Source organism: Stigmatopora argus, chromosome 11 (genome assembly GCF_051989625.1).
Source record: "Stigmatopora argus isolate UIUO_Sarg chromosome 11, RoL_Sarg_1.0, whole genome shotgun sequence".
Classification (NCBI taxonomy): Eukaryota; Metazoa; Chordata; class Actinopteri; order Syngnathiformes; family Syngnathidae; genus Stigmatopora; species Stigmatopora argus.
Window position 1 is genome coordinate 3,635,297 of NC_135397.1, and position 22,096 is coordinate 3,657,392.

Consider the following 22,096-nt stretch of genomic DNA (forward strand, 5'->3'; position numbering starts at 1 on the left):
TGCTGTTGCTAAAATGTGTTTTATTGAACAATGTTTAAAATGCTAAAGTGTGACCCCTTGTGTGCTTCTGCGTGACTACAGGCATACTATTAATAGTCTACTTTTTTTTTTTAAAGATCTAGTCTTACTGGTACACATGGTGTTTTTTTGTTGATTCATTTATTCCTTATCCTCACTAACCAAGGACCACAGAGCTGTGAGGCCAACACATTTAAGCCACCGGGGCCCCTTACAATTTGACCCTTTGACCTTAGACAACCAATCATATACCATGTGGCAATTAAAAGTATCCAACCAAACTAGCATGCATGTCTTTAGAATGTGAAAGGAGGGATGCTAAAGATATGCATGACTTTAAAATGTGGGAGGAAACCCATGCAAGCCCAGGGAGAAAATGTAAAGTGGACTGACTGGGATTTGTACCCAAGACACCTGGTCCTTGAAGATGATGCTCTAACCACTCACCCATTGGAGTCCTAATGATTTTACTTAAAAAAAAAAATAAAACACATGATTTTAAGCCCAAAAAACATGCCAAGTTTTTTTTTTTAACTAAAACTAATGGGGGACCCGTGGCTGAGTGGTTAGAGTGTCAGCGTTAGAGATCCGGAGTCCTGGGTTCAAATCCTCAGTGTGTAGTCTGTCTCCTCGTGCCCGCAGGGCACGAGGAGACAGACTACACACTGAGGATCTGTCTCCTCGTGCCCGAAGGGCACGAGGAGACAGACAAGACTATTATAAGTGTCTTTTAGATTGCAAGCCTTTGAGACAAAATGAAAATTCAATACAAGTGCACTGACTAGGATTTGAACTCAAGACCCTAGATCTTTGAAGCTGATGCTCTAACCACTGAGCCACAGCCTCCTTAACAATTACATCTAAAAAAAAAAATAAGACATTTAAAAAAATTGACTTTAGGGCTTAAAATCATGTCAATTTTTTTTTTTTTAGAGAAACTATTAAGGAGGCTTTGGCTCAGTGGTTAGAGCATCAGCTTCAAGGATCTGAGGTCTTGAGTTCAAATCCTAGTCAGTGCACTTGTGTTGACTTTTCATTTTGTCTGAAAGGCTTGCAATCTAAAAGACACAACACATTGAGGGTTTGAATTCACAACTCCAAATCTCTGAGACCGATGCTCTAACCACTCAGCCACAGGCCACCAATAGTTTTAGTTAAAAAAAAATAAAACTTGGCATGTGTTCAGGGCTTAAAATCATGTGATGTATTTTTTTTTATCAAGTAAAACTATCAGGACTCCTGTGGTTGAGTGGTTAGCACGTCAGCTTCAGGTGTTTCGGGTATAAATCCTACTCAGCTCACCTTGCATAGGTTTCCTCCCACATTTTAAAGACATGCATATCTTTAGCATTTCTCCTTTCACATTCTAAAGACACGCATGGTAGTTTGGTTGGATACTTAATTGCCTTTAGGTACGATTGGTTGTCTCCTTTGTTGACCATCTCACACTTGATTAACCTGAGCAAGACACAGTCACAAAAAAAAACAGTTTACCACCTCAAACATTGAAAAATGTTTTAATTTTTCTGGTTGTTGTATTTTTTTTGCTGACTTGTTTTTGTGTGTTACACTCTTGCAAGTATTGATGGTGTGAAAATTAAAATCGACAAACCCACTCCGGCGTCAACAGCAAGCAGAGCAACACGCCGAACCCCCCAAAAAGTGGTGAAAACATGAACAAGACGAACAAGTTAACTCCCATCTGCTTTGGTTTGGATGTCTTTGCTGACAAAAGTGAGTGAAAGTGACCTGGAGGAAAAAAAAGGAGAAAAACAAGCACCAACCAGGCTGTAGGCGTCCGATGGAGGTACACGCCAAAAATGAAACGGGCAAAAACCCTCATGTACTTTCTTCACGACGACGACGCCCCCGAAAAAAAGAAAATTAGAACAGAAAATATACAGATTATGAGCTTTCAAATACAATCATAATAAATACGTCCACTAGAAACAAACTTATATAGTGTGAGTCCACTTCTTAAAGGGAATTGACTCCCTTTTTTTGACCTCATTCAAGCCATCACGTAAAAACCTCATAAATGTGCAGTGCTTTAGTAGAACTTCCTAAACACAACAATGGCTTCGTCCATTTCATCGCAAAATCTGGATAGTAAAAATGTGCACATGAATGCTGGTATTTTTGGGTTAAGCACTCCTTATCGATCTTAACCGCACTGGTCGCCGTCCCATCGACTTTGACCGGGAGAGGTTGGCAGTGAAGAACAATGGACGACAACAACCATGACATTCTGTCACGCGATGAACGAGATGTTGATTTTAGACAATTTGGAGGCCCCGATTCCAAAAAAAAACATGTTTTTGATTGTACGCAACATGGACAAAATCTTGATGACTTTTTTGCAACTTTCATGCAAGTCTTACTCTGTTGTTTAAAGGTTAAAAAGCAAGCACAAAATTAAGTAAAATGAAACATCTTTCATTTTCTGAGCCACTTCTCTATCCTAGGTCGCAGGGGTGCCGGAGCTCATTCCAGCCAACAGTTGCAGGGCACAATTACGCTCAAAATTACACCTGCGAGGGATTTAAGAGCGTTCAACTAGCCTAGCATGCATGTTTTTGGGATGTGGGAGGAAACTGGAGTACCTGGAGAAAAGCCATCCAGGCACGGGGAGAGTAAAGTTAAATATTTTGTCTAAAATAGCTAATTAACCCCCAAAAATTTCAATCATCAGTACCTGGATGAGTTAAAAAATACTCCTGTTGCCAATGCTGTTTAACGCTCTTATGTCACAAAGATAAGTTTATATAAAAGTTTCAATTGTTTGTTAATATGATAAACATTTTTGCGACTGGATTTGAAAATAGACCCAGATTAAAAAGGGTCGTAAGTGGAATAAACTCAATTTCTAAAGTGGATATAGAAAAGAATCTAACCGCAAATTTAGGTTGAGCACACCTGAAGCATGATTGTTGGCGTAACACGATTTGTCCGTTGCCCAGCGTCGTCGCTGCCAACCCTCCCAGTCCAAACGGGCGGGACAGCAGCTAAAAGAATGAACCGGAGAGCCTTCTTTCTATCCGTGTGCCAATTCTGCTGGAGCGGGAGAAACAAAGGAAAAAGTTGCTTGTGAATCTGTAAACCTTTTTTCTCGTTTGTCTGTTTTATTTTTGCGTGCGCGTCACAGTTTGTCCCAAAGTCGTCCGTCGCTCGCTCCGTCCATCCGTTTGTCCGTCACTCGTCGTCGTCGTCATCCTCCTCCTCGCCATCGGAGAGCGCGGCGCAAGCGCGGATCTGCCGGTAGCCGTCAAGCCACTTCTCCACCATCTGCGTGACCAGCGGGTGGTTGCGGCGTCGCGAGCTCTTCTGCAGCGCCACCAGCACGCCGCCGTCCGTCACGCAGCAGTCCAGCCACGAGCGCAGCAGCTTCTCCTGCTGCTCCTCGTTGCCCGTCTAAAAAGAAAGGACGCAAACTTTAAAGGCGGCTTCGCAAAGGCGTTTGTTTCCCTTCCCGCCGCGGTGCGCCACATACTTCCTGCGCGGAGAGGAAGTGGATGTGCAGCAGCTTGCGGTCGCTGTCCACCAGCGGCAAGAAGGTGACGGTGACGTCGTCGTCGGTGTTGAGGTTGGCGCCGGCGCCGCGGTTGTCGAAGCCGTCGTTCTCCATGGCCACCAGCGCGGAAAAGTGTCCTCGCGTGTAACCCAGCGCGATGGGGCTCTTCCAGCAGAAGTTCTGCTCCCACAGCAGCGGCAAGTACACACCTGACCATTAAAAAAAATGTTTTAAAAAAAGCACGCCGCCGTCATTGACTGAGTCCTGACCTTGAAATCGAGTGAACCCCAGCGTTTCTCCACGGAAACTTTTGTAGTATTTGACTCCGTAGACGATGATCGGCCTCCGAAGTATGTGCGCCAGAACGAAAATGTGGGTCTGCTCCAAACTGGATCCGGGCTGCGACGCAAAAGAAGGCCACGTGACTGGCGGACGGACGGGAAGCACTCAGGGAAGCCATTAAGGAGGACGGGCCATGGGCCGCCTTGAATAATTGACAAGCCTTAATGCTCGGCGGGCAACCCACGTACCTGACTTGCCAGCGAGAGGATGAAGGCCCAGTCTTCCTGCCACTGCTCCTCCCGCAAGGAGAAGTGCAGGCCGAAGCTTTGGGAATACCACGACTCCCACTCCTTCCAGCGAGTGTAGAACCTTGCATAACACAAATAAGTTTTTTTTTCCCAACTAATCCATCAGAAAAAAAATCCATATACAGTAATCCCTCCAATATCATGATAAATGATAAATCGCAAAGTAGGATCACTCCCAATATTACTACCGCAATTCGCGACAATACAGAAATACAAGTATTAAAGTGCATATTTATTAAATATTACAGCTATAAGCATATCAAAGGACTGAAATGCATTAATACCTAAATATAATCTTATATATAAAAATGCTGTACTCAAAGTGAAAATAGTTCCTCTCCGTTTGATATAATTCCAAAAAATATCTTAATGAGAGTTTTAGTCCAAGTCCTTGAAGGGGAGCGATAGCAGCAATATTTGAGTGATTACTGTATTTTCTTTAATAATTTGAGAAAATATCTTTAAAATAAAAGATGAAATATTCTCCAATATGTATAGTGGTATCTTTGTCATTAATCAAAATATCCACATTGCTTTGGAAAACAATGATGCGGTTACATAGTGTGATAATATTCAGTGCAATCTAAAAGTAAATTTATGCAAGAGCCGAGAGGGTGCGATTGATTGACTTTGAAATAAATCATTTGGGGTAGCCTGAAAGGGGACAACATTTGAAGTCTTTTATCATGGCTCCTCAAGCATGTGTGGTTCCCTTGGGATCAATGTGCGCGTGGCATATTAAAAAAAAAAACGATCGGCGCGTTGAGGTGTAAAACGCAAGCAATGGCGTCACGTGGCTACAAGTCACGTTTCAGCTGTTGTGGATGTCCTTGAACGCAGCACCAAGAAGGGCTCCGAATGAGCTTGGTCCACTGCCAGGAAACCAACAGGGTCACTGGCCACTGATGTAAAAAAAATTTTTTTAAAGGAATCTTCAAAATGCTAAGAGGTTTACTGAGCTTAAATTTTAGGCTGTTCTGCTATAAATGAACATTTCAGAAGAAATGTCCCTGTTGCTTTTTTGACAAAAAAAGTATTTTCAGTCTCGTAATTCTTTTAACAAAAAAATGAACATATTTGTTTTTGCATATGGCAAAAAAGTACGCATCAGAAAGATTGTCTGCCTATTTTTGTGTGTTTCTTCCAAAAGCAAGTAAAAAAAAACAGACAAAAAACTACTGGAGTTTTTCATTTGCAACCTCACCAGTGCGAGCAGTCGTGTAGGCTGTCGTGGAGCGTCTTGCGAAGCACCGAGTCCTTGTCGTAGATGCCCCACGTGGCCTGCAGCACCGAGTCCAGCAGGCAGTCGCCGGCCGTGCGGTTCCACAGAGCGTACAGCCGGCTGTCCAGCCTGGTTCCCAGCTCCAGGGACCAGTTGATGATGGGAGACTCCTCCTCCAGCTCTGGAAACGATAAAGCAACAACCTCTGTCATATTGATCCATTTGGGCACACAAGTGCTTTCATTTTCATTTGTCAAATGTATTAAAAATTGATTTTACCTACAGAGAATGAAGCTTAATGTTGTGTTCTATTTCTTTCCATTGCATTATGATTTTTCTGCATTTTCAAATCATATTTAGAACTGCATTTACACTTTGTCACTCAATGTATTCATTAATCAAATTATTTGTTATGCATTTTATTTTGGATTGCCTGTTTGCAACATTTTTTTCTTAACCGTTCATTTGATTGTAACATTTTCTGCATAACAACGCACACAATTTTGTATTTTTTGTCAGCACATTATGCCTTGTTTCTGCTTTCGGTGACATTTTTGTTTTTCATTTATTGTTTTATTCCCTGTATTTTTATCTTATGCATTTATGTACTGTATATTTTTCTACTTCAGTTTAAGAATGTTAATGTTGAAATTGTTTAATACTATAACTAGAACTTGTATTCCCTCAAAAAACGCTTATGGCCTATTGTCCCTTAAAAAGTTAATCTCGTTGCATATGACACCAGATATTAAATGAGATTAGGATTTTGTACGGGTCGAACGTGTGCAGTTTGGAAGAGAAAAAAAGGCCCTTATTTTAGTATATAGTCTCTTTCAAATGTAATAGTTGACCTCCTCTGCGCGCCATTGTTGCAAGCTGCATTTTCTGCATCATGTTCAAACTTACAAGTGGGCATTTTATCCTGCCAAGCACAGAAACTTGTCAAGCGGTTTAGTTGGCCACGTGATCAGATTTAAATCTTAATCCATTAATCTAAAAAAGGGGCAGGGAGGGCAGCCGTCTTTTTTGCCCGAATTTTAGGCAAAAGTCAGGTTCCAAATGCTTGCTGAAGCTTGCCAAAAAAGGGACTGGCGGGAGGACGCTCAAGGGGACAGACGCAGTTCGCTTTTGGCAGGGGAGGAAGTTCGAGTAATAAAGTGTTGCAAATACTTGGCATGCTTCCCATGACCAGACCAGTGTGCGTTGGGGGTGGTGGACCACCGTCAACTTGGATCTGTTTTACCTCCCTCCAACAGCAGTTTGTGCATGCACTCGCCTTTGGACAAAACAAGTATACGTACAGTGAGTGCATCTTACCTTTTTGCACATCTCGGTCCAAAACCTCGTCAAAGAGTTTTTCCTGAACGGCCGGTGGCAAATCCTCGATATCTGCAATAAAATAGATTTAACAACTTGAACTCTTTTGTGGCTATTTGAACTGCCGCTTCAAATGCCTTTGCCGTCTTTTTAACAGCCATTACTAAAGTGGAAAGCGTTCTTTTTTATTCCCTCTTTCGGTGCTTGTCAACAGAACAGCCCAATCTTTCGTGAAAAGAGAAATAGACGCGTAGGCTGTCGAAGGGCGAAAGAGAGGAAAACTCTGCCCGTGGCTGTAAGCCAAGGTCGCCATTGTCAACACACTAAACCAGACAGTGCCAGTTGAAAATCATTTGATAAAAAGGCCCTAAATAACAGGGATGACCCGCTCACAAATTTTTGCATGAGAATCAAGTATTCAAGTCAATACCGAGTCCTAGTTAGATTACTCAGAAATGTATTAAGGAGGGGGAAAAACAATACTTTTTCTTAATTTGAAAAAGGCTATCTATCAGTAAAACCATGTAAGAGGGTTAGTAGTAGTAATAGTAGTATGGAGTCAATGAGTGAATACTTATATAATACTCCAATAAATAAATACAATTTCAATTTCCAATCCCCTGAAAATGACGCGTTTGGGTCTGACCAGATCTGGTCAGTTAAAAGCGTACGAACCTGCAGGTAACGTGAATGTGACCAGGTCTGTGAGGAAGTAGCAGGTGAAATCCCCCTTGCGTTGGTGGAGGGAGGCGGCCACCTCGCGACGGATCTGCTCCGTCAGCTCCGGACACACCATTGCCGGAATGCACTTGGCGGCCTGTTGGGTCACCTGCAGGGGGAAATCGCAAAAGGAGAAGAAGGGTGCTCAAGTCGTTTATTTAACTCATTCGTTTCCATCATTGGCTATAAACGAACGCTCGACGAGATGCTTTCCGCCGACCTCGGTGAGCAGCACGGCCAGCATGTCCTGCCTCTGAAAGCGGATGGCCAGGTGAACCAGCGTGAAACCCACGTCGAACGCCGACGGACGGTTGAGCAGGTGGACCTCGTCGGACGACAGTTGCCTGGCGATGTCCCCTCCCGACGTCTTGTAGGTCTCGACGGCCGCCAGGTCGCCCTCCACCACACCTGTTCGAAAAAGACGAGGAAACAAAGTGGTAATCCCCTGAAAAGTTATTTGAGCACTGACTTTTATTTAGGCCGTTACGCTTGTAAGCGAACTGACTCGAGTCTTCCCATCTTGTATTTCCTACTCACCCACTTGCAATGCTAACAAGTGGTATCATAATTATTATTATAATATGACACAGAAGAGGTTTTTGGGTAATGAGGTCAAGGTTCACTGAGGTCATAAAATGATTTTTAGAGAACTGAAAATGAACCCGTTTAACTGAAATTTGCAGAATAGCTCATATTTGAAGAGAAAATTTGCAGAGTCAAAAAGGTCAGAAAAATAGCGTGGCTTTGAATTTGCCTGCTTAGACTCAAGTCTGCTCTTCGAAAGTGCTTCTCTATTTCCACATGTCTTAAATGCTGGTAGCCCACTATCACAATATGTCGAAATACCATTTGATATATATCGTACATCGCTGTCACGTACATCTTACGTACTACAATGACCACATCCTTCTGGCAGTACCGTAAACACTGTGGGGCCTTTTTTTTTGTTCTCGTCAACCGACAACACTCGGCTGCACACAGAGGTTTGTGTGAGCTAGACAGAGTGGGTGGAAGGACTCGCCGTGCCATGTGGAGCTGCTGAGGGGGGGTGCTACACAAAAGCAGCGCAGTGTGACAAGAGAGGTTCACAAAACGGCGCAGTGACGTGGGCGGGCCGGTGGTCCCGCCGCCAGCCTTGTGCCACACTCCTACATCCTATAAGACAAGGCGCTTGCCTCAGGTGGATTGAGCTAAAAAGCAATTGTAGCAATTTCTATTGACAGCGATAGACCTCCAAACCATTTCATCTGAAAGTCCCTGGCAGTGAGTGATTGTTGTCAACTGGTGCTATGTGGCTGAAAAATGTATCATAATATACAATATTTTCGGACTATAACTTTATAGTATAGGTCACACTAGCTGGAAAATGTACAATACGGGGGGGGGGGGGGGGGGGGGGGATCATATAAGTCGCATTTTGGAGGGAATTTCACTTGATAAAATCAAAAACAAGGAACAGACGTGTTATCTTGAAACGAATTTAAAGTGGAGAATAATAAAAATAAATATAGAGGAAACAAAGTATTCAAATTAGACCAATTACAGTAACTTGAAAAATGACATCCTGAGCCCATTTAATGCAAATTATTGCACAAACCTGATAAAACGCCATCCAGTTTTAAAAAGTAACTTTTGTGCCACCTCAAGGTTGTTTATCGTACAAGACCTCCCCATGAATCCACACCAACCTCTGCGTTATAACTCATATAGTTCGCTGGATCATTATCAAACTAGAACATACTTATTTTAGCATTGTTTTACTCACCTCATTGAACGAACTAACATGTCAAACAGGAAACGCCACTCCTACACGTCTTCATCCAGAGGTGTTTAATAAGTCCTGCAAGCTCCTTTGCCAAATCTAATCTCATTACAAGTGTTGTAAGGTGGCAACTTGTCATGTATTATAACAAAGTTAAGCCACGCTTTCAATTGGTGCCCATACATGCACACACATTTCATTTACAACACGTCAACTAAATATAACGTCTATTGCTGTCAATGGCAGTAAATGGGAGAAGGACCACAAGCAAAAACAATATTTCAAAAGGTATAAAAATTAAGAATGTTTCCGACCAACTGATTGGAAATCTCAAGCGCATATTTTTTAGAAGTTAGGAAGCAGATAAGTGAGTTTTTTTCTTTTTAAGGACAGTGTTATTGTTATTTGTCCTCAGTAGAAATACAAATATCTAAGCAAGTATCTCAAAGTGACACTCTGACAGCAAGCTTTCCAGCGGAGTACTAAAAGACGGATGCTGTTTGTCATGTGATGAGTGATGGCAAGTCCATGTCAGGTGCTCAATAATGCAGGCTGAAAGTCATGACTGTTGCTCAAGACATATATATTTGTGACCGCGGCACGACTTGTCACTCTATTTTTAAAGCGACAGGTCCCTTCGGAAAGCCTGCTCACGCACATCGTGCATGTGTCACAGTAAACCTCCCTAGCAACAGAGGATAAACTCAAGTGACGGATTGTCCGCAACACAATTGGGCTCTGACCTCTTTCCAAGTTCACGTCCCCTCGGCCTAAAACCATCCGTCGTTTCTGCTGACGAGAGAACGCGAGGAAAATGCCTACGTAAAAAAGCCGAATAAAAACTAGCGCTATTTGCTTTTCCTCAAATTGTTCATCCTCCCACTCCACGTTCACCGGTCCACGGTGTGGGTGGCCGGACACTCGCTGCTTGTGCACTCCACTTCGAATCATTCACTGATAAGCTTGCTAACAAAAGCATGAAAAAGGACAAATTATTTCTGTCTGGACTGGATTGTGTAAACCAGGCTGTTACAACCCCCGTGAGTGGCTATCATAAATATTTCGAGTCATTTATTTGACTTTTTCACCAAACACGCATCAATAAAAGCCAACAATGGCCATGAACAGTTTCACTGCGCCGACGTGTGAGTGTAGAAGAGTTTGTATGTACATGCGTTGTCCCTTTAAGAAGCGAAGTCAGTCAGGGTCTTAAGTTCTCCAACAAAACACAATAAAAGTCCGGGAAATTTGGAGCTTTTCTTTAGCCTAATAATTACTAGGGCATTAAGTATGACTAAATAGTAATTCGCAGTTTGTATTTAGGGAATTTGAGCAACGATTTAAATGGTAATTATCAATAACCTTCCGGGCGACCAAAAGACCGGCGACCAATCGACCGTGTACCGGCAAAAATAAGGTCATGCAGAATTGCATGTTTATTCAATTAGCCCTCCGTGCTAAATGATCTAATGACAGTTCCGAAATGGCAGCCTTGTGCATATTTCAAACTAAACTCACCAACGCAGGCGTTGAGGAAGAGCCAATCGGTCCTCCTCATTCTGTTCTTAATCTGCTTCAGTTTTTTGTAGTCCACCTCGAGCTCCTCTTTACTCCTGACCCCGGCCCCCGACGCCACTTCTATCCTCTGAAAGTCCATGTTCAACTCCGACTCGCGTTTGGAGGACGGCGGCGACCTCCTCTGGCTGGTGCTGCAGCCCCCGAGCGAGCCCGACACTCCGCCGTGACCGCCGGCGACCCCGACGCTCCGTCTGCCGCCGACGTCGGCGTCGATGAACTTTGACGTCGGCTGCTGGCACTCGGGCTCGGAGGCCAGTTGGATGGGTTCGGCCAGAGGACCGTGATTGGGCCGCGGGTGGTCGCACACCACGCACTTGAGCGCCTTGGGGAAGTTCTCGTAAGTGCAGGCGGCGCAGGTCCAGTGTTGGGCGTGCGTGTTGAGCCTATTGCGGTCATTGTATTCCTCGCAGGGGTCCGTGACGGTGGAGGAGGGCGCCGGGCGGCACCCGGAGCCCGAGGTTTGGGGCGACTCGGTGGGGCTGCGCGCCGGGTGCCGCCCTTGTTGATGCGAGTGTTGCCTATGACACAGGCACTGAGTGCAACGAATGGCGCGGGGCCAGTTCAGGTAGGTGCACATGTGGCAAGACCACTTGCTACTCATCTCGGGCGTGTCCGCCGCCCGGACGCGGGGCCGCGCACTGGAGTCGGGGCAAATGAGCAAGGCCGAGCTCCCCTGGGTGGGGCTGTTGCCGAGACCGGCAGGGTCCAACGCCGGGGCGCTCTTGAAGGGCTCCTCGGTGATGATGGATCCCGCGCTGGGCCTCTGCGCACGGCACATGGTGCACTTGATGGCCGACGGCCAGTTCTCGTAGGTGCAGTATTCACAGGCCCACTTGACGACCAGCTCGGTCATCGTCGCGCCCGCGCCGTGGAGGCTCGCTGCCTTTCGGCGGGGATCTCAGCTTGTCGGGTCCACTTGGGAAGAAACCGTGCACTGTGACAAAAGACACAAAGTCGGTTAATGCACCTCCAAATTTTGTGATTGCTTATTATTTAATGTGAGCTGGTTTCTGACCAAAGACTGGGGGAAAAACTACTTCTAGAAAAAAACCCCATTAAAACAAGTGACTTTTTACACTATTGCTGTTGTTTTAGGGACACCTTAAAATATAAATAACTAACAAAAAAGACTAACAACAAGTTTTGATGACAAAAAGATTATAACTCAGGGTGATTTTCTAAATGCTGTTCCTGAACTGCACCATCTTTTTTTCCATTACCTTTCCTGACACCTTGTTTCTATCATAAAAACACAGTTTAGATCACTCCATCTTCTCATGTGTTGATTTCCATGGTTACCATCTACCAGAAACTATCTCCCCATTACACTGATCTGCATTCTCAAATTTCCCCCCAAAAAGGAGAAAAACCCGGTATAATAAATATGATCGTGTACAGCAGTGACAGTAAATGCTTGGATTCAGGTTGACGCCCACGGCATGGAGAGGTTTTATGATGACGACAGGGAGTGCATTATGTATTTGCGGTCGAGGGCAACTATAATCTGCTTTTTAGTGTATCGCATGTTAATCTCCACTAATGCACATCTGCACAATGCGAAAGGAGTGTCTGGTGGTGCACTTACTACTAGCACACAGAAAGCTTGCTCCTGACTGTATAGTACATGACGCCACACAACCTAGCAATGCTCAACAACAACCGGGATGGAAACCCAACACCCACCATAAACACATACAAAGTTAATTTATAGACATCGCGCATGAGTGGCCTGCAGCAGGACCACAGAGGGGCTTGTAATAAGAGACGGGGGTCGGGGGGCGAATGAAAGCAGACACCCAGCAGGGAAAGACGCGTGACCGCCTGAGACACTTAACCCACTCGCTGAAATTTAATTCAGCGCAAAGCCTATTAAAACCAAATTAAAAGGAAGGGGGTGAGGGAATAATCCACGGCGCGTGCGCATTGCTTACATTCCGTTTGTTTCGGAGTGGGATGTTTGTTTACATGGTGAGGAATTCATCACGGGAGCGCGATCAACCGCTCCGCTTCCACTTGGCTTTATTTTTGAAGCCCACAACAAGCATCTCCTTCGCCCTACTTTCTCCCAAAGGGACGCCGATCTCGTTTAACAGGTTTACAGGTGACGCGTTAATCGTTTCGTGCTGAAATCCAGGTGAGAAACGTGCCTTGGCGTCACCGGACGCGTCAGGAACTTTCCCCTCAACGTGCGGAATATCGCGAGATTTCAGATCTAGTGTTCCAAACTCGACGAGATTTGTCAGCTTGCCAGATAAGTAATTACGGAGCAAGCTAGCCACCCGCGCGCTACTAACACGAATGGATTATGTTAGATCGCGCTTGGGACGTCGAAAGCGTCGAGTGGAACACAAGGAGAATGTCCTTACCCCGTTTCGTTCGCCGTGGGGGTCCCACTCCCAGCCGAAGCCACTCGGGCTTCGCTCACGTCGCCGACACTAGCCGCATATTGACTCGGCTGGATGGCGGAGGTCCATATAAGCCACAGGGCGAGAGCCTCCACCCACTCCGAGGAGCTCCGTCCCTCCTCGCTTGCCCGCGCCGGACTCTTTAAATCATGTTGATTCCTTTCCGCCGAGCGGAAGGGCTGTTAATGGCGGCGATCGGTGAGAAATCCAGCGACGCGATGGCTAAAAACACACAAGCGAGAGAAGTATGGAACCCCCTCTCAGGGCCGTGTTACAGTGAGGAGGCTGGACCGGGGATTTACTACCTGAATCTGCCGCGTGTTGCGATTGGACGATTTCCGCGCATCCTCTCGCGTCGTCCAATGAAAATGGACGTACCTCATTGTCCATGTTAAAGACATACGTCACAGCAAAACAGTGTACTTCAATGTCATCCGGAATAAAAGCATCGTTTTCGAGTTGACCCGCTCAGCCTCTATTAGTGGACTAGTTAATCGGACAGCAAAATGGTTATCCATTTAGCAAAATCTTGGATATTTTTGCTCGTAGATCTTTTTGTTGTTGCAGGAACAGCAACTACCCACGTGGTATGGGGTATAAAAGGATGATGTCATCGTGAAAATACTGCAAGCAGCCTGCAGCAATGCATGGCAGCTTCAATGTCAGCCCGACGCAAACATCTTCTGTTTATGGATCACAATGGCAGCCATCTTCACTTTTATTATCAACTCTTTGCAGCATTTATGGCACAACAGTAAAACTGAATTGGACGTCTAAGGCCGTCACTTGCAATGAATCATGATCTCTCCCAGTTGACATAAATTGAATGAATTCACACACTGAAAGGATTAATATGGCCGGTGACACTTATAAGCAGCACAAAATATGAATAAATTATTGAATTTTCCTATAAATGACTGCTGTCCATCAATGTGAGGAAGACTAAAAAAATTCACAATATTTTAGAGCAGTTCAATGGGTCAGTTACTCCTACTGTGAGTCTTAAATGAACTAAAATATGAGAAATTGACACTACATTTAAATGTCTTTATTTTCAACCGTATTGTAAGACCATTCTGTGCTCATTCAAGATGTCTTTTGTCTTATTCTAAATGCACAAATCCCCAAATAAAAAAAAAATCCTCCCTCCTATCTTCAGTTAAGTGTACGAGTGTCTATTTATATAGTGTTACATATTTTTTAAAAAACACACACACCCAACAAATACAACTAAACCTGAGCCCTGTTGGGTTTTGATCAAGTTGAGGTTCACGCAAGACGAGTTAAAACTGATAACAGTAGGTACGAAAGAGCAAAATTGCCATAACTCGCTGTCATAATCTCAATATGTAAAACAATACCTATGTCATGTATTTAATTAAAAATCAACCCCCTTTTGAGGCAATTTCCACTACAAACTCTTGATTTTGATTTTTTTTCTCTCCTGAAAACAGATCAAAAATGACTTTGGCATTCATCCTATTAAACTAATTCTGCTTGCATGGTTGTGGCAATTTGCAATTTAAATCACTTTACTGTTAAGGAAAGAAAATCTGGTTAGTCAATTGCCCGTAGGAGGACAACTAGAAGAGAAAAAGGATGAGAGTAATAGTGCTTCATTCAGAATAAAATGCAAATCAACAAGCATCCAGAAGGTATTATTTTTGACCTTAAAAATGGGAAACAATTCTTTAGTAGGCCTTTTTAGCATAAAACCAATCTCCCTTGTCTACTGTACATTCAATACTTAAGTTGATCATATGCTCCAGTTTCCAGATGAGAGCAAACAACAAATCACATTCAGATTGCAATTATAAAGTCACATTAAAGCGGCGTCAGTTCATGATAAGACAGCACTGAAAATATACCCCCACCCCCATTATGAAATGGCATAGCAACACCTTTGCATAACTAAAATCAGGTTCTCCTGGGGAAAAAGAGATTCATTAAATATCAAGAACAACCAGAAGGTTCTCGCCCTAAAAATATGCAAATGACCTATTTGAAGGTGTCTGGATTAAAGGGCAGGTTCAATGCGGCTGTGTCGTTAGGATTCCAGTTTGTGAAAACAAAGACGGACAGCAAAGTCTTGGTTGCAACAGTTCTGCACTTGTACTTCTTTGAGTCTTCTGTTGGGGTTGGGCAGTTCTTGGCTAGTTATTGTTAACTAAGAAAGAACAACAAAATCAAAAGTGGAAGTCAAAGGAAGCTTTGGTCAAGTGGTTAAAAGTGGCAGACTGCAAGGGTTAAGCGAGTCTTCCGCTCGTGACTTTGATGGTGAACCAGTGCGTGATTAGTGAGCGTGACATGATGAGAAATCCATGGCCAGTAATAGTAACAAGAAGCAGAGTAAAGTGGAGAGAAGCCAGTAGATTTTAATGAAGTTTAGTGGTAGCTCTCTGTGTTGCAGCAGTAGAAGGGAACCTCTTAAGCGTCCGATTAGTAAAGCTACAGTACATTGTCTAAGAGTGTGTGTGTGTGCTCTATGGAGCCCTGTACCGTGTACAAAAGCTGAGCAGAGTGGTCAGACAGGACTACACGAGTGGTAAGACAGGACCTCATTGGTATAGCACAAAGAAAAAGATACATTTTTCTTATGTGAAGTGCAGCACAGCGAAAAACAATTTTCGTGTTTTCTGTTGACATTCACGTCTAATCCATCTCACACCAAAAGAAAATATATATTTATATGTAAAGCACCCATAAGTTGGTGATCTATTTTCATTTACCTATGAGACGTTTCATTTTTGTTGTTTTTTTCCTCTACTGAACCACTTAACGTAATCATTGCAGTAAAAACCCCAACTTAAAATGTGACACTTGTGCATGGGAAAGCAATTGTCTGAAAAAACAGTTTGAAGGCTGATTAATCGTCTCCCTTTTGTTTTCTTTAAGAGGTCGTTGTTAAAAAGAAGGCAATAAATAGTGCAAAATTGATGCAAGAGTGTTAGTTAAGGATGGAAAAAAAAATAAAAAGTGGGAAGCAGGACCTGCCTTTTCATGAACACGCTGGTTGGCAGAGGAAATCTCCTCGTGTGTAAAACCCCAGACACGTCCAAAATGAAGTACCCCGGACAGCGCCCCTTTGATAAAACTAAAACGGAGAACATAAAGAACCCCCCCTATTCCAGTGAGCTGACGAGGTTTCCCCTTAAAATGGAGATAAGACAAAAACAAAAAGACATAGCGGGATGCCAGCTGCACATGCCGTTCACTTTCAGGACTGGCACTTTTTATGATTGCTTAAGAAGGTGCGTCAGTGTCCCTCGCACGCAAGCGTGTTTCTATGTGGTCTGCGAGCCACGAGCGTCCCCGTCGGGGCCCAGGGCGGACGGCCGACTCCGACTTAAAAGGCTGGCGGGGGTCGCGGCCGGGCGAGGGCCTTCGCTTACCAGGTTCTCGTACTCGCTACCGTCTTCGTCCTCCTCGTCAAACTCCTGCCCGGCGGCTTGCCTGTCTAACGAGTCCGAACTCGATCCGTCGCCGTTGCCGAGGTAAGGCGCGGCGACCGGGTTGGAGGGAGCGGCGGTGGCCGGCGGGCCCGGCGCCGGGTGCCCCGGCGAGCCCACGGCTTGCGGCCGGGGAAGTAGAGCGGCGCTGGTGGGGGGAGGGGAAGAGGACGAGAGCAGAGGGTCGCCTTGGGAGAGGAGGTCGGCGTAAGGGGGAGGGTTGGGGGAGATGCTGGGCCGCTCGGGCGCGGAAGGCGCTTGGAAAGTTATCCTAGATAGGAGAGACGTATCCGAAGGTTCCGTGTTTTCCTCTGGAGTGGCGTCGGGGTTTTGGGCTTCACGTAACCCTGTCAAGGAGGGACAACATTTGCAAGTTTGTGAGGAAAATAGAACCAAAATGGCCGCTGACGGATACTTACGCTTCTCCTCTTCTGCCGTCTTGTGTTTCCTGAGAGCAATTTGTTCTTTCAGCTTGTTCACATCTTCTTGGATTTTCTCTTTCACGCGTTCGCTTTGTTCGACCTCGCCGCACACCGCCTTTGAATTGGGTGACGGGAAGAGATATTGAATGGGATGATATCATTAAAAAAAGATCATTTTCTCGGCTTTCTTCGCTTCTCTCACCTGCAGTTTATCTTGCAGCGCGCTGTACACTTGAAAGATGGTTCGGATATCTTTCATCACGCCGTCTTTGTCGAAGAACTCGGCACTGAAGTCAAGTGGATTCCAAAATCAATAGGAAACCATCCAAAGTGAACAGGAAGTGAGCGCTCATGTTACCCGTGTTCTTTGATGACCTTGGCGTAGTTGAGTGAGGTGTTGGGCACGGAGGACACTTTGTATTCCTGCTGGCTGGTGTTGCCAAGGTTGGGGATGGCGAGGGTGATCCTCTGGTTGTACTTACTGGGTGCAAATGGACAAAATGTCTGTCGCGGTGGTGTTCCGAGAGCGCCTCGTAGTTCGTGAGTGCCTCGTTACCTGTGGTTGGGTCGGAACAGTACGTACTCCAGCGCGTGCGTGGAGCTGTTGGCGGTGGAGATGAAGCCGAACAGGAGGAAGACGAGGTCGGGCACGCCGAGGAGTTGCGTCAGCTGCTTGTGAATCACCTGCTCTCTGAACGACATCTGCTGCTGCGTGTTACGTCGAAAGCGGTACCAGCCGATCACGTGCTGGGGGAGGGGGTAATGTCAATCAAAAGCCATGTAAAGAGGGACGAAACGGATTCATGACTCACTTTTCGCTTGTCTTTTAGAATTCTGTTGAGATGATCTTGGTCGACTTTGCCGGCGTAGTCGTAAAAGCTGGTGAGACAGGGAAAAAGTGTGTTACGCTCTTGTTTATGTGCTTGAGCCAGCTAGCCAATCTTGTAAGATGGAGCCATCTACTGTCTCAAAATAGATAGGAATTTACTTGCCATTTCATGGCATCAGAATGTTAATAAACAAACTAAATGAGTGAGTGTCATTCAGTAATTAGTGTGGCATTAGCCTAGAAGAGAGAGAATATAAAATCTTACCTAAATAATCTTGCACAGGGTTCATGGTTATGGATTTCTGTGAAAAACAGACGCATTTTCAGTTACATCATTGACAGAAAGGCTACGCTCAAACCGCAAAAATATGCCGGGATCAGATTTTAAATAACATATGCAAATTGCCTAGATCGGAACTGAAATTATCCACTTTTGTGCATCTCTTTCCGTTAGGACAGACAAGAGGAGCTTTTTTTTTAATTTTAATTTTTTTTATAAAATCTGGTCGTGTAGTTAGGCAAGTATACAGGTCTATGAATGAGTAGGTGTGAAGAGGTGACAGATACATAGACAAATGCAGTCCTGACCTACGACCTGGATGAGCTCGGCGCTGCTTATCTGAGTGTCACTGATGGTAATCGTCTCTTCTTGTCTCACTTCACCAAAAAGGAAGCCCTCCTGCACAGAAAACACAGAAATAGTATGAATGCGGAATATTCAAAGCATTCCCAATGTAAGCATTTGTTGGTATTCCGTGAATGCTGCCATTGTACAGCAATTGCTCTATGGACATTGGAGCCACTGAATGGATCCTGAGTGCGTTTATCAGGAAAAAAACAACAACACAAAAACATCTATATATACAAATATTCATGTTTGTATTCCAAAATAGTGTTCAATGAACTAGGATAATTCTATGATAGTTTATGTTTTAGGTTTAATTCCCACAGATACAATATATAGTACATATTTTTGGGAAAGTTGGGCAAACACCCGCTTGTCATTCTAATGAGCTGCCAGTAGGAGGCGCCAACTGAACCAAACTGTCACGTGACTGATGCCGTTTCAGGAAAATGAGATAGTACTACTAAATCATTGAGGAACACCCACCCTAAGCTCGTGAATATCATCAAAATTAGAGAAGGGCAAACAATTACGAATCCCCAACGCTTGTGTCACTCTAGTGACATGTCATGGATCTGATGCTTTGATTGACTGGTGCACCATCATTTCCTGTGGACTGAATTGACAAAAACAAATCCAAATAGCTCTGCTCTGGGCAATCTAGGTTAAATGTATAGTCCCCAAAACCGAATTGTCAACGTCAACATCTCACCGTGTAAACTAGTAAGAAATGGACCCACTGAATAACTTAGCACCAACTTGCTTTCTGCCAGAGGAGCTAACAGCTGAGTATTTCCTGGAACCTAACCCCCACTCGACTTGTTATAGTAAAGTAACACGAATGAGCAACCGTGATTTAGAGTAATGATTTATAATCTAAGTACTGCGAAGACATAGTACATCTAGCTAAACAATAACACGCCTTACTATGTAAGATCTAATGAATATATCCGCTGGTGAGTAGACGATACCAAAACTGGCTAGCCCAGCTACATGATCATGACAGTGGCCGGACACCCTAAACTTAAGACGCCAAAGAACGACGGCAAACGCCCACTCGATTTTGACGAGACGACGCGGTGTACTCACATGATCGGAGTTGCTATTGGCGCTGTGGTAACACACAGAACTAAAAGTATAACCTGAAATGGATGCCGCCATGATGGAAACATCCCTATCAATCCCACTGCCCCTTGCGGTTGAGAACGCGTTTTTTGAATCGCCGCAATATCTCATGGGAAATGTCGTTTTTACCTTTCTTGGAGCCAACATGGCAGCCCCCGTGCGGAACACTTATGAGTCCGATTCAGAAGTGGACAGCGGCTCGGAAAATGATTTTGGAACTTCGCAGTTAGGAACAAAAGAATAGTAAGATTTTTAAGCATAGACTCACGTGATAAAAAGTTTGATCGTTTGTTTGCGTGTGGTAATTTCTCGCTTATGTAGCCGGTACAGGGACGGCTAAGCTAGAGTTAAAACTGCAATCATGTTATTATTTATGATCTATTAATACCGTGTTTTTATTCAGGATGTAACGAAGTTGTTGGTTGAAATGTGGTTTCTTTTATGTTTTTCAATACTTTTGTTTCTGCAGTTGGGAAGATGCATACAAAAAGGAGTTGGAGACATTTAAAGACATTGGGGATGTGGGGGAAATATGGTAACTTTTTATTATTTTTAAAATCAAATTTTATGCTATTTTATTTTTAAGAAAATATAGTAATCGATGCATTTATACTGTGTGGATTTTTTGCACCAATTTTACATTTTGTGCATCAACAAATTAGTAAATATGAAAATGAAATATTCATTTTATCTTTCTCCCAATAAGGTTTGGTGAGGAAAGCATGAGTCGTGTGCTAAAATGGATGGAGAAGGCTACAATTCCAGAAGACGCTGCCATTTTGGACATTGGCACTGGAAACGGGGCCTTTTTAGTGGAATTGGTAAGGAAAGGGCTGATTATTATCTTTAATACTACACATAAAACAAGAATATCCATTGAGAGTAACAACTCGGTGATTACTAGATGTGTTTTGTCTTTTGTCAAAAGGCAAAAAATGGCTACAAGAATCTTACAGGAATAGATTATTCCCAAGCTTCTGTGGAGATGGCAAAAAGTGTTATTCAGGCTGAGGGTTTAGCACATGTCAAAGTGAAGGTGAGCTCCATATTTATTTAATACACATATAAGAAAAATGCTTGCTGTGTTTAAATGTGGTCTTCCTGAAAATGGCCCTGAAAGTGAGGGTGGTTTGCCTACCATCCACATTTGACCACCTCTAAACCTTGAAGAAATAAACACAGATCTTCTCTATAATGGCGGTCCCACTGGGCGTGTCTTCTGTGTATATACACAATAGTGCATATGTTCAGTGGCTGTGTGTGTGTGTGTGTGTGTGTGTGTGTGTGCTTTCCTTGGACAGAAAAGGCTCCTATTGAAGTCAATATTGACATTAGCTGAATAGGCCTAAAAGAGGACGGAGGAGAAAGACTATTTTATTGCTCATAGATATTTTTCCACCACCTAATAGTACAACATAATTGTTTTGTAACCTCAATTAGCATTTTTTCAATTCTTCTGTCAGTGTGACCCGCATTACGTCAAGTCCTCGCTCCTATTTCACTCCAACTATACATTTTTCTTGTCAGATGCATGTGTTTATTTGTATTTCTCTGTTTAGGAGGTAGACTTTTGCAGCGGGGGGCTGGAGGGCTACGACGTGTGCGTGGACAAAGGGACATTTGATGCTATTAGCCTAAATCCCGACAATACGAGCGAAGGGAAAAGACTATACGTCCAAGCTTTAAAAGACTCCCTCAAGGATCAAGGGTTCTTCTCTATTACTTCATGTAACTGGACTAAAGAACAACTGCTTGAGCGATTCAATGAAGGTGAGGCCAAAATGCCAAGTATACATTTTTATTAGTACGTGGCATGTTTGGAAACTTGTCTATTCTATTCTTGCTTTGATAAACCAATTGCACTCCAGCAAGGCCACCACTAGGTAGAGCAACTACACAAATTGTGTTTTCATGCAGTGCATCTATACTTTATGACCAACTTATAGTTAGTTGTCTAAAACCAAGGATTTTCTTTGTATTTCCGAGCAAAACAGCAAAGCTTCACATACAAAAGGTGTTCATTTCACCTTTTGGCATGGAAACCTGTGAGCATTGAAACATACTGTAAATATTTACTCTCGGGCCCTTTTTTTGTTGGTTGACCCCCTCAGTCAACACGCAAACTCTCCTGTAACGGTCGAGCCCCAGGCGACAACTGTCTAAAGTCATTTGGAATGCGGCCAGCTAGCTGTCACCTTTTCTGTCGGCATCCCAGAACGGGACTGCCTGCAGATCATTGGGTTGCATTTTACACTGAAGAACACAGGATGTTTGTGTGAGGCCTGTGTGCTTGTTGATATGTGACAAATGACTTTTTACCCTCTTTGATGTCTCACAGGATTCAAATTTGTTCAGGAGTTGCCAACGCCCAGATTCCAATTTGGAGGAAAAACTGGGAACAGCGTGACTGCGTTGATATTCCAGCGAGTTCACTGATGTAACCAAACATGTTTTTGCTACATTTTGTATGTATATGTGCATAGATTTCTTTTCTAAATAAAATGGCCAGATTATATTACGCAA

General features: G+C 43.9%; 3 protein-coding genes across 3 annotated transcripts; 1 reads left to right on the forward strand and 2 right to left on the reverse strand.

Annotated features, from left to right (window-relative positions):
• Nucleotides 1–1,519: 1,519 nt before the first annotated feature.
• Nucleotides 1,520–13,420, reverse strand: zranb1b (zinc finger, RAN-binding domain containing 1b). The gene is made up of 10 exons (XM_077612503.1): nt 13,085–13,420; nt 10,659–11,652; nt 7,599–7,786; nt 7,334–7,487; nt 6,659–6,730; nt 5,324–5,522; nt 4,060–4,180; nt 3,799–3,928; nt 3,509–3,738; nt 1,520–3,429 (listed from the first exon to the last, which is right to left on the reverse strand). Exons 2-10 carry the CDS (start codon nt 11,569–11,571, stop codon nt 3,211–3,213), a joined length of 2,226 nt encoding a protein of 741 aa, XP_077468629.1. The 5' UTR covers nt 11,572–11,652; nt 13,085–13,420; the 3' UTR covers nt 1,520–3,210.
• A 736-nt stretch (nt 13,421–14,156) lies between these two features.
• abraxas2 (abraxas 2, BRISC complex subunit) lies at nt 14,157–19,655 on the reverse strand. Its single transcript, XM_077612505.1, has 9 exons — nt 19,538–19,655; nt 18,412–18,502; nt 18,089–18,125; nt 17,807–17,873; nt 17,551–17,741; nt 17,353–17,475; nt 17,197–17,281; nt 16,992–17,109; nt 14,157–16,919 (listed from the first exon to the last, which is right to left on the reverse strand). The coding sequence occupies exons 1-9, from the start codon at nt 19,607–19,609 to the stop codon at nt 16,408–16,410; spliced, it is 1,296 nt and encodes a 431-aa protein (XP_077468631.1). The 5' UTR covers nt 19,610–19,655; the 3' UTR covers nt 14,157–16,407.
• eef1akmt2 (EEF1A lysine methyltransferase 2) lies at nt 19,472–22,096 on the forward strand. Its single transcript, XM_077612507.1, has 6 exons — nt 19,472–19,816; nt 20,043–20,108; nt 20,280–20,394; nt 20,502–20,609; nt 21,133–21,343; nt 21,912–22,096. The coding sequence occupies exons 1-6, from the start codon at nt 19,596–19,598 to the stop codon at nt 22,007–22,009; spliced, it is 819 nt and encodes a 272-aa protein (XP_077468633.1). The 5' UTR covers nt 19,472–19,595; the 3' UTR covers nt 22,010–22,096.

Coding starts and splice junctions, on each gene's coding strand:
- abraxas2 (XM_077612505.1), bottom strand. CDS start 19,609: ATGGCGGCATCCATTTCAGGTTATACTTTTAGTTCTGTGTGTTACCAC. Junction 17,282..17,352: donor AAGGTCATCAAAGAACACGG/GTAACATGAGCG, acceptor ACTTGACTTCAG/TGCCGAGTTCTTCGACAAAG. Junction 17,110..17,196: donor CGCTGCAAGATAAACTGCAG/GTGAGAGAAGCG, acceptor CCCAATTCAAAG/GCGGTGTGCGGCGAGGTCGA.
- eef1akmt2 (XM_077612507.1), top strand. CDS start 19,596: ATGGATGCCGCCATGATGGAAACATCCCTATCAATCCCACTGCCCCTT. Junction 20,395..20,501: donor GGGCCTTTTTAGTGGAATTG/GTAAGGAAAGGG, acceptor TTTTGTCAAAAG/GCAAAAAATGGCTACAAGAA. Junction 20,610..21,132: donor TAGCACATGTCAAAGTGAAG/GTGAGCTCCATA, acceptor TTCTCTGTTTAG/GAGGTAGACTTTTGCAGCGG.
- zranb1b (XM_077612503.1), bottom strand. CDS start 11,571: ATGACCGAGCTGGTCGTCAAGTGGGCCTGTGAATACTGCACCTACGAG. Junction 6,731..7,333: donor CACATTCACGTTACCTGCAG/GTTCGTACGCTT, acceptor ATTTTATTGCAG/ATATCGAGGATTTGCCACCG. Junction 4,181..5,323: donor CTACACGACTGCTCGCACTG/GTGAGGTTGCAA, acceptor GTGTTATGCAAG/GTTCTACACTCGCTGGAAGG.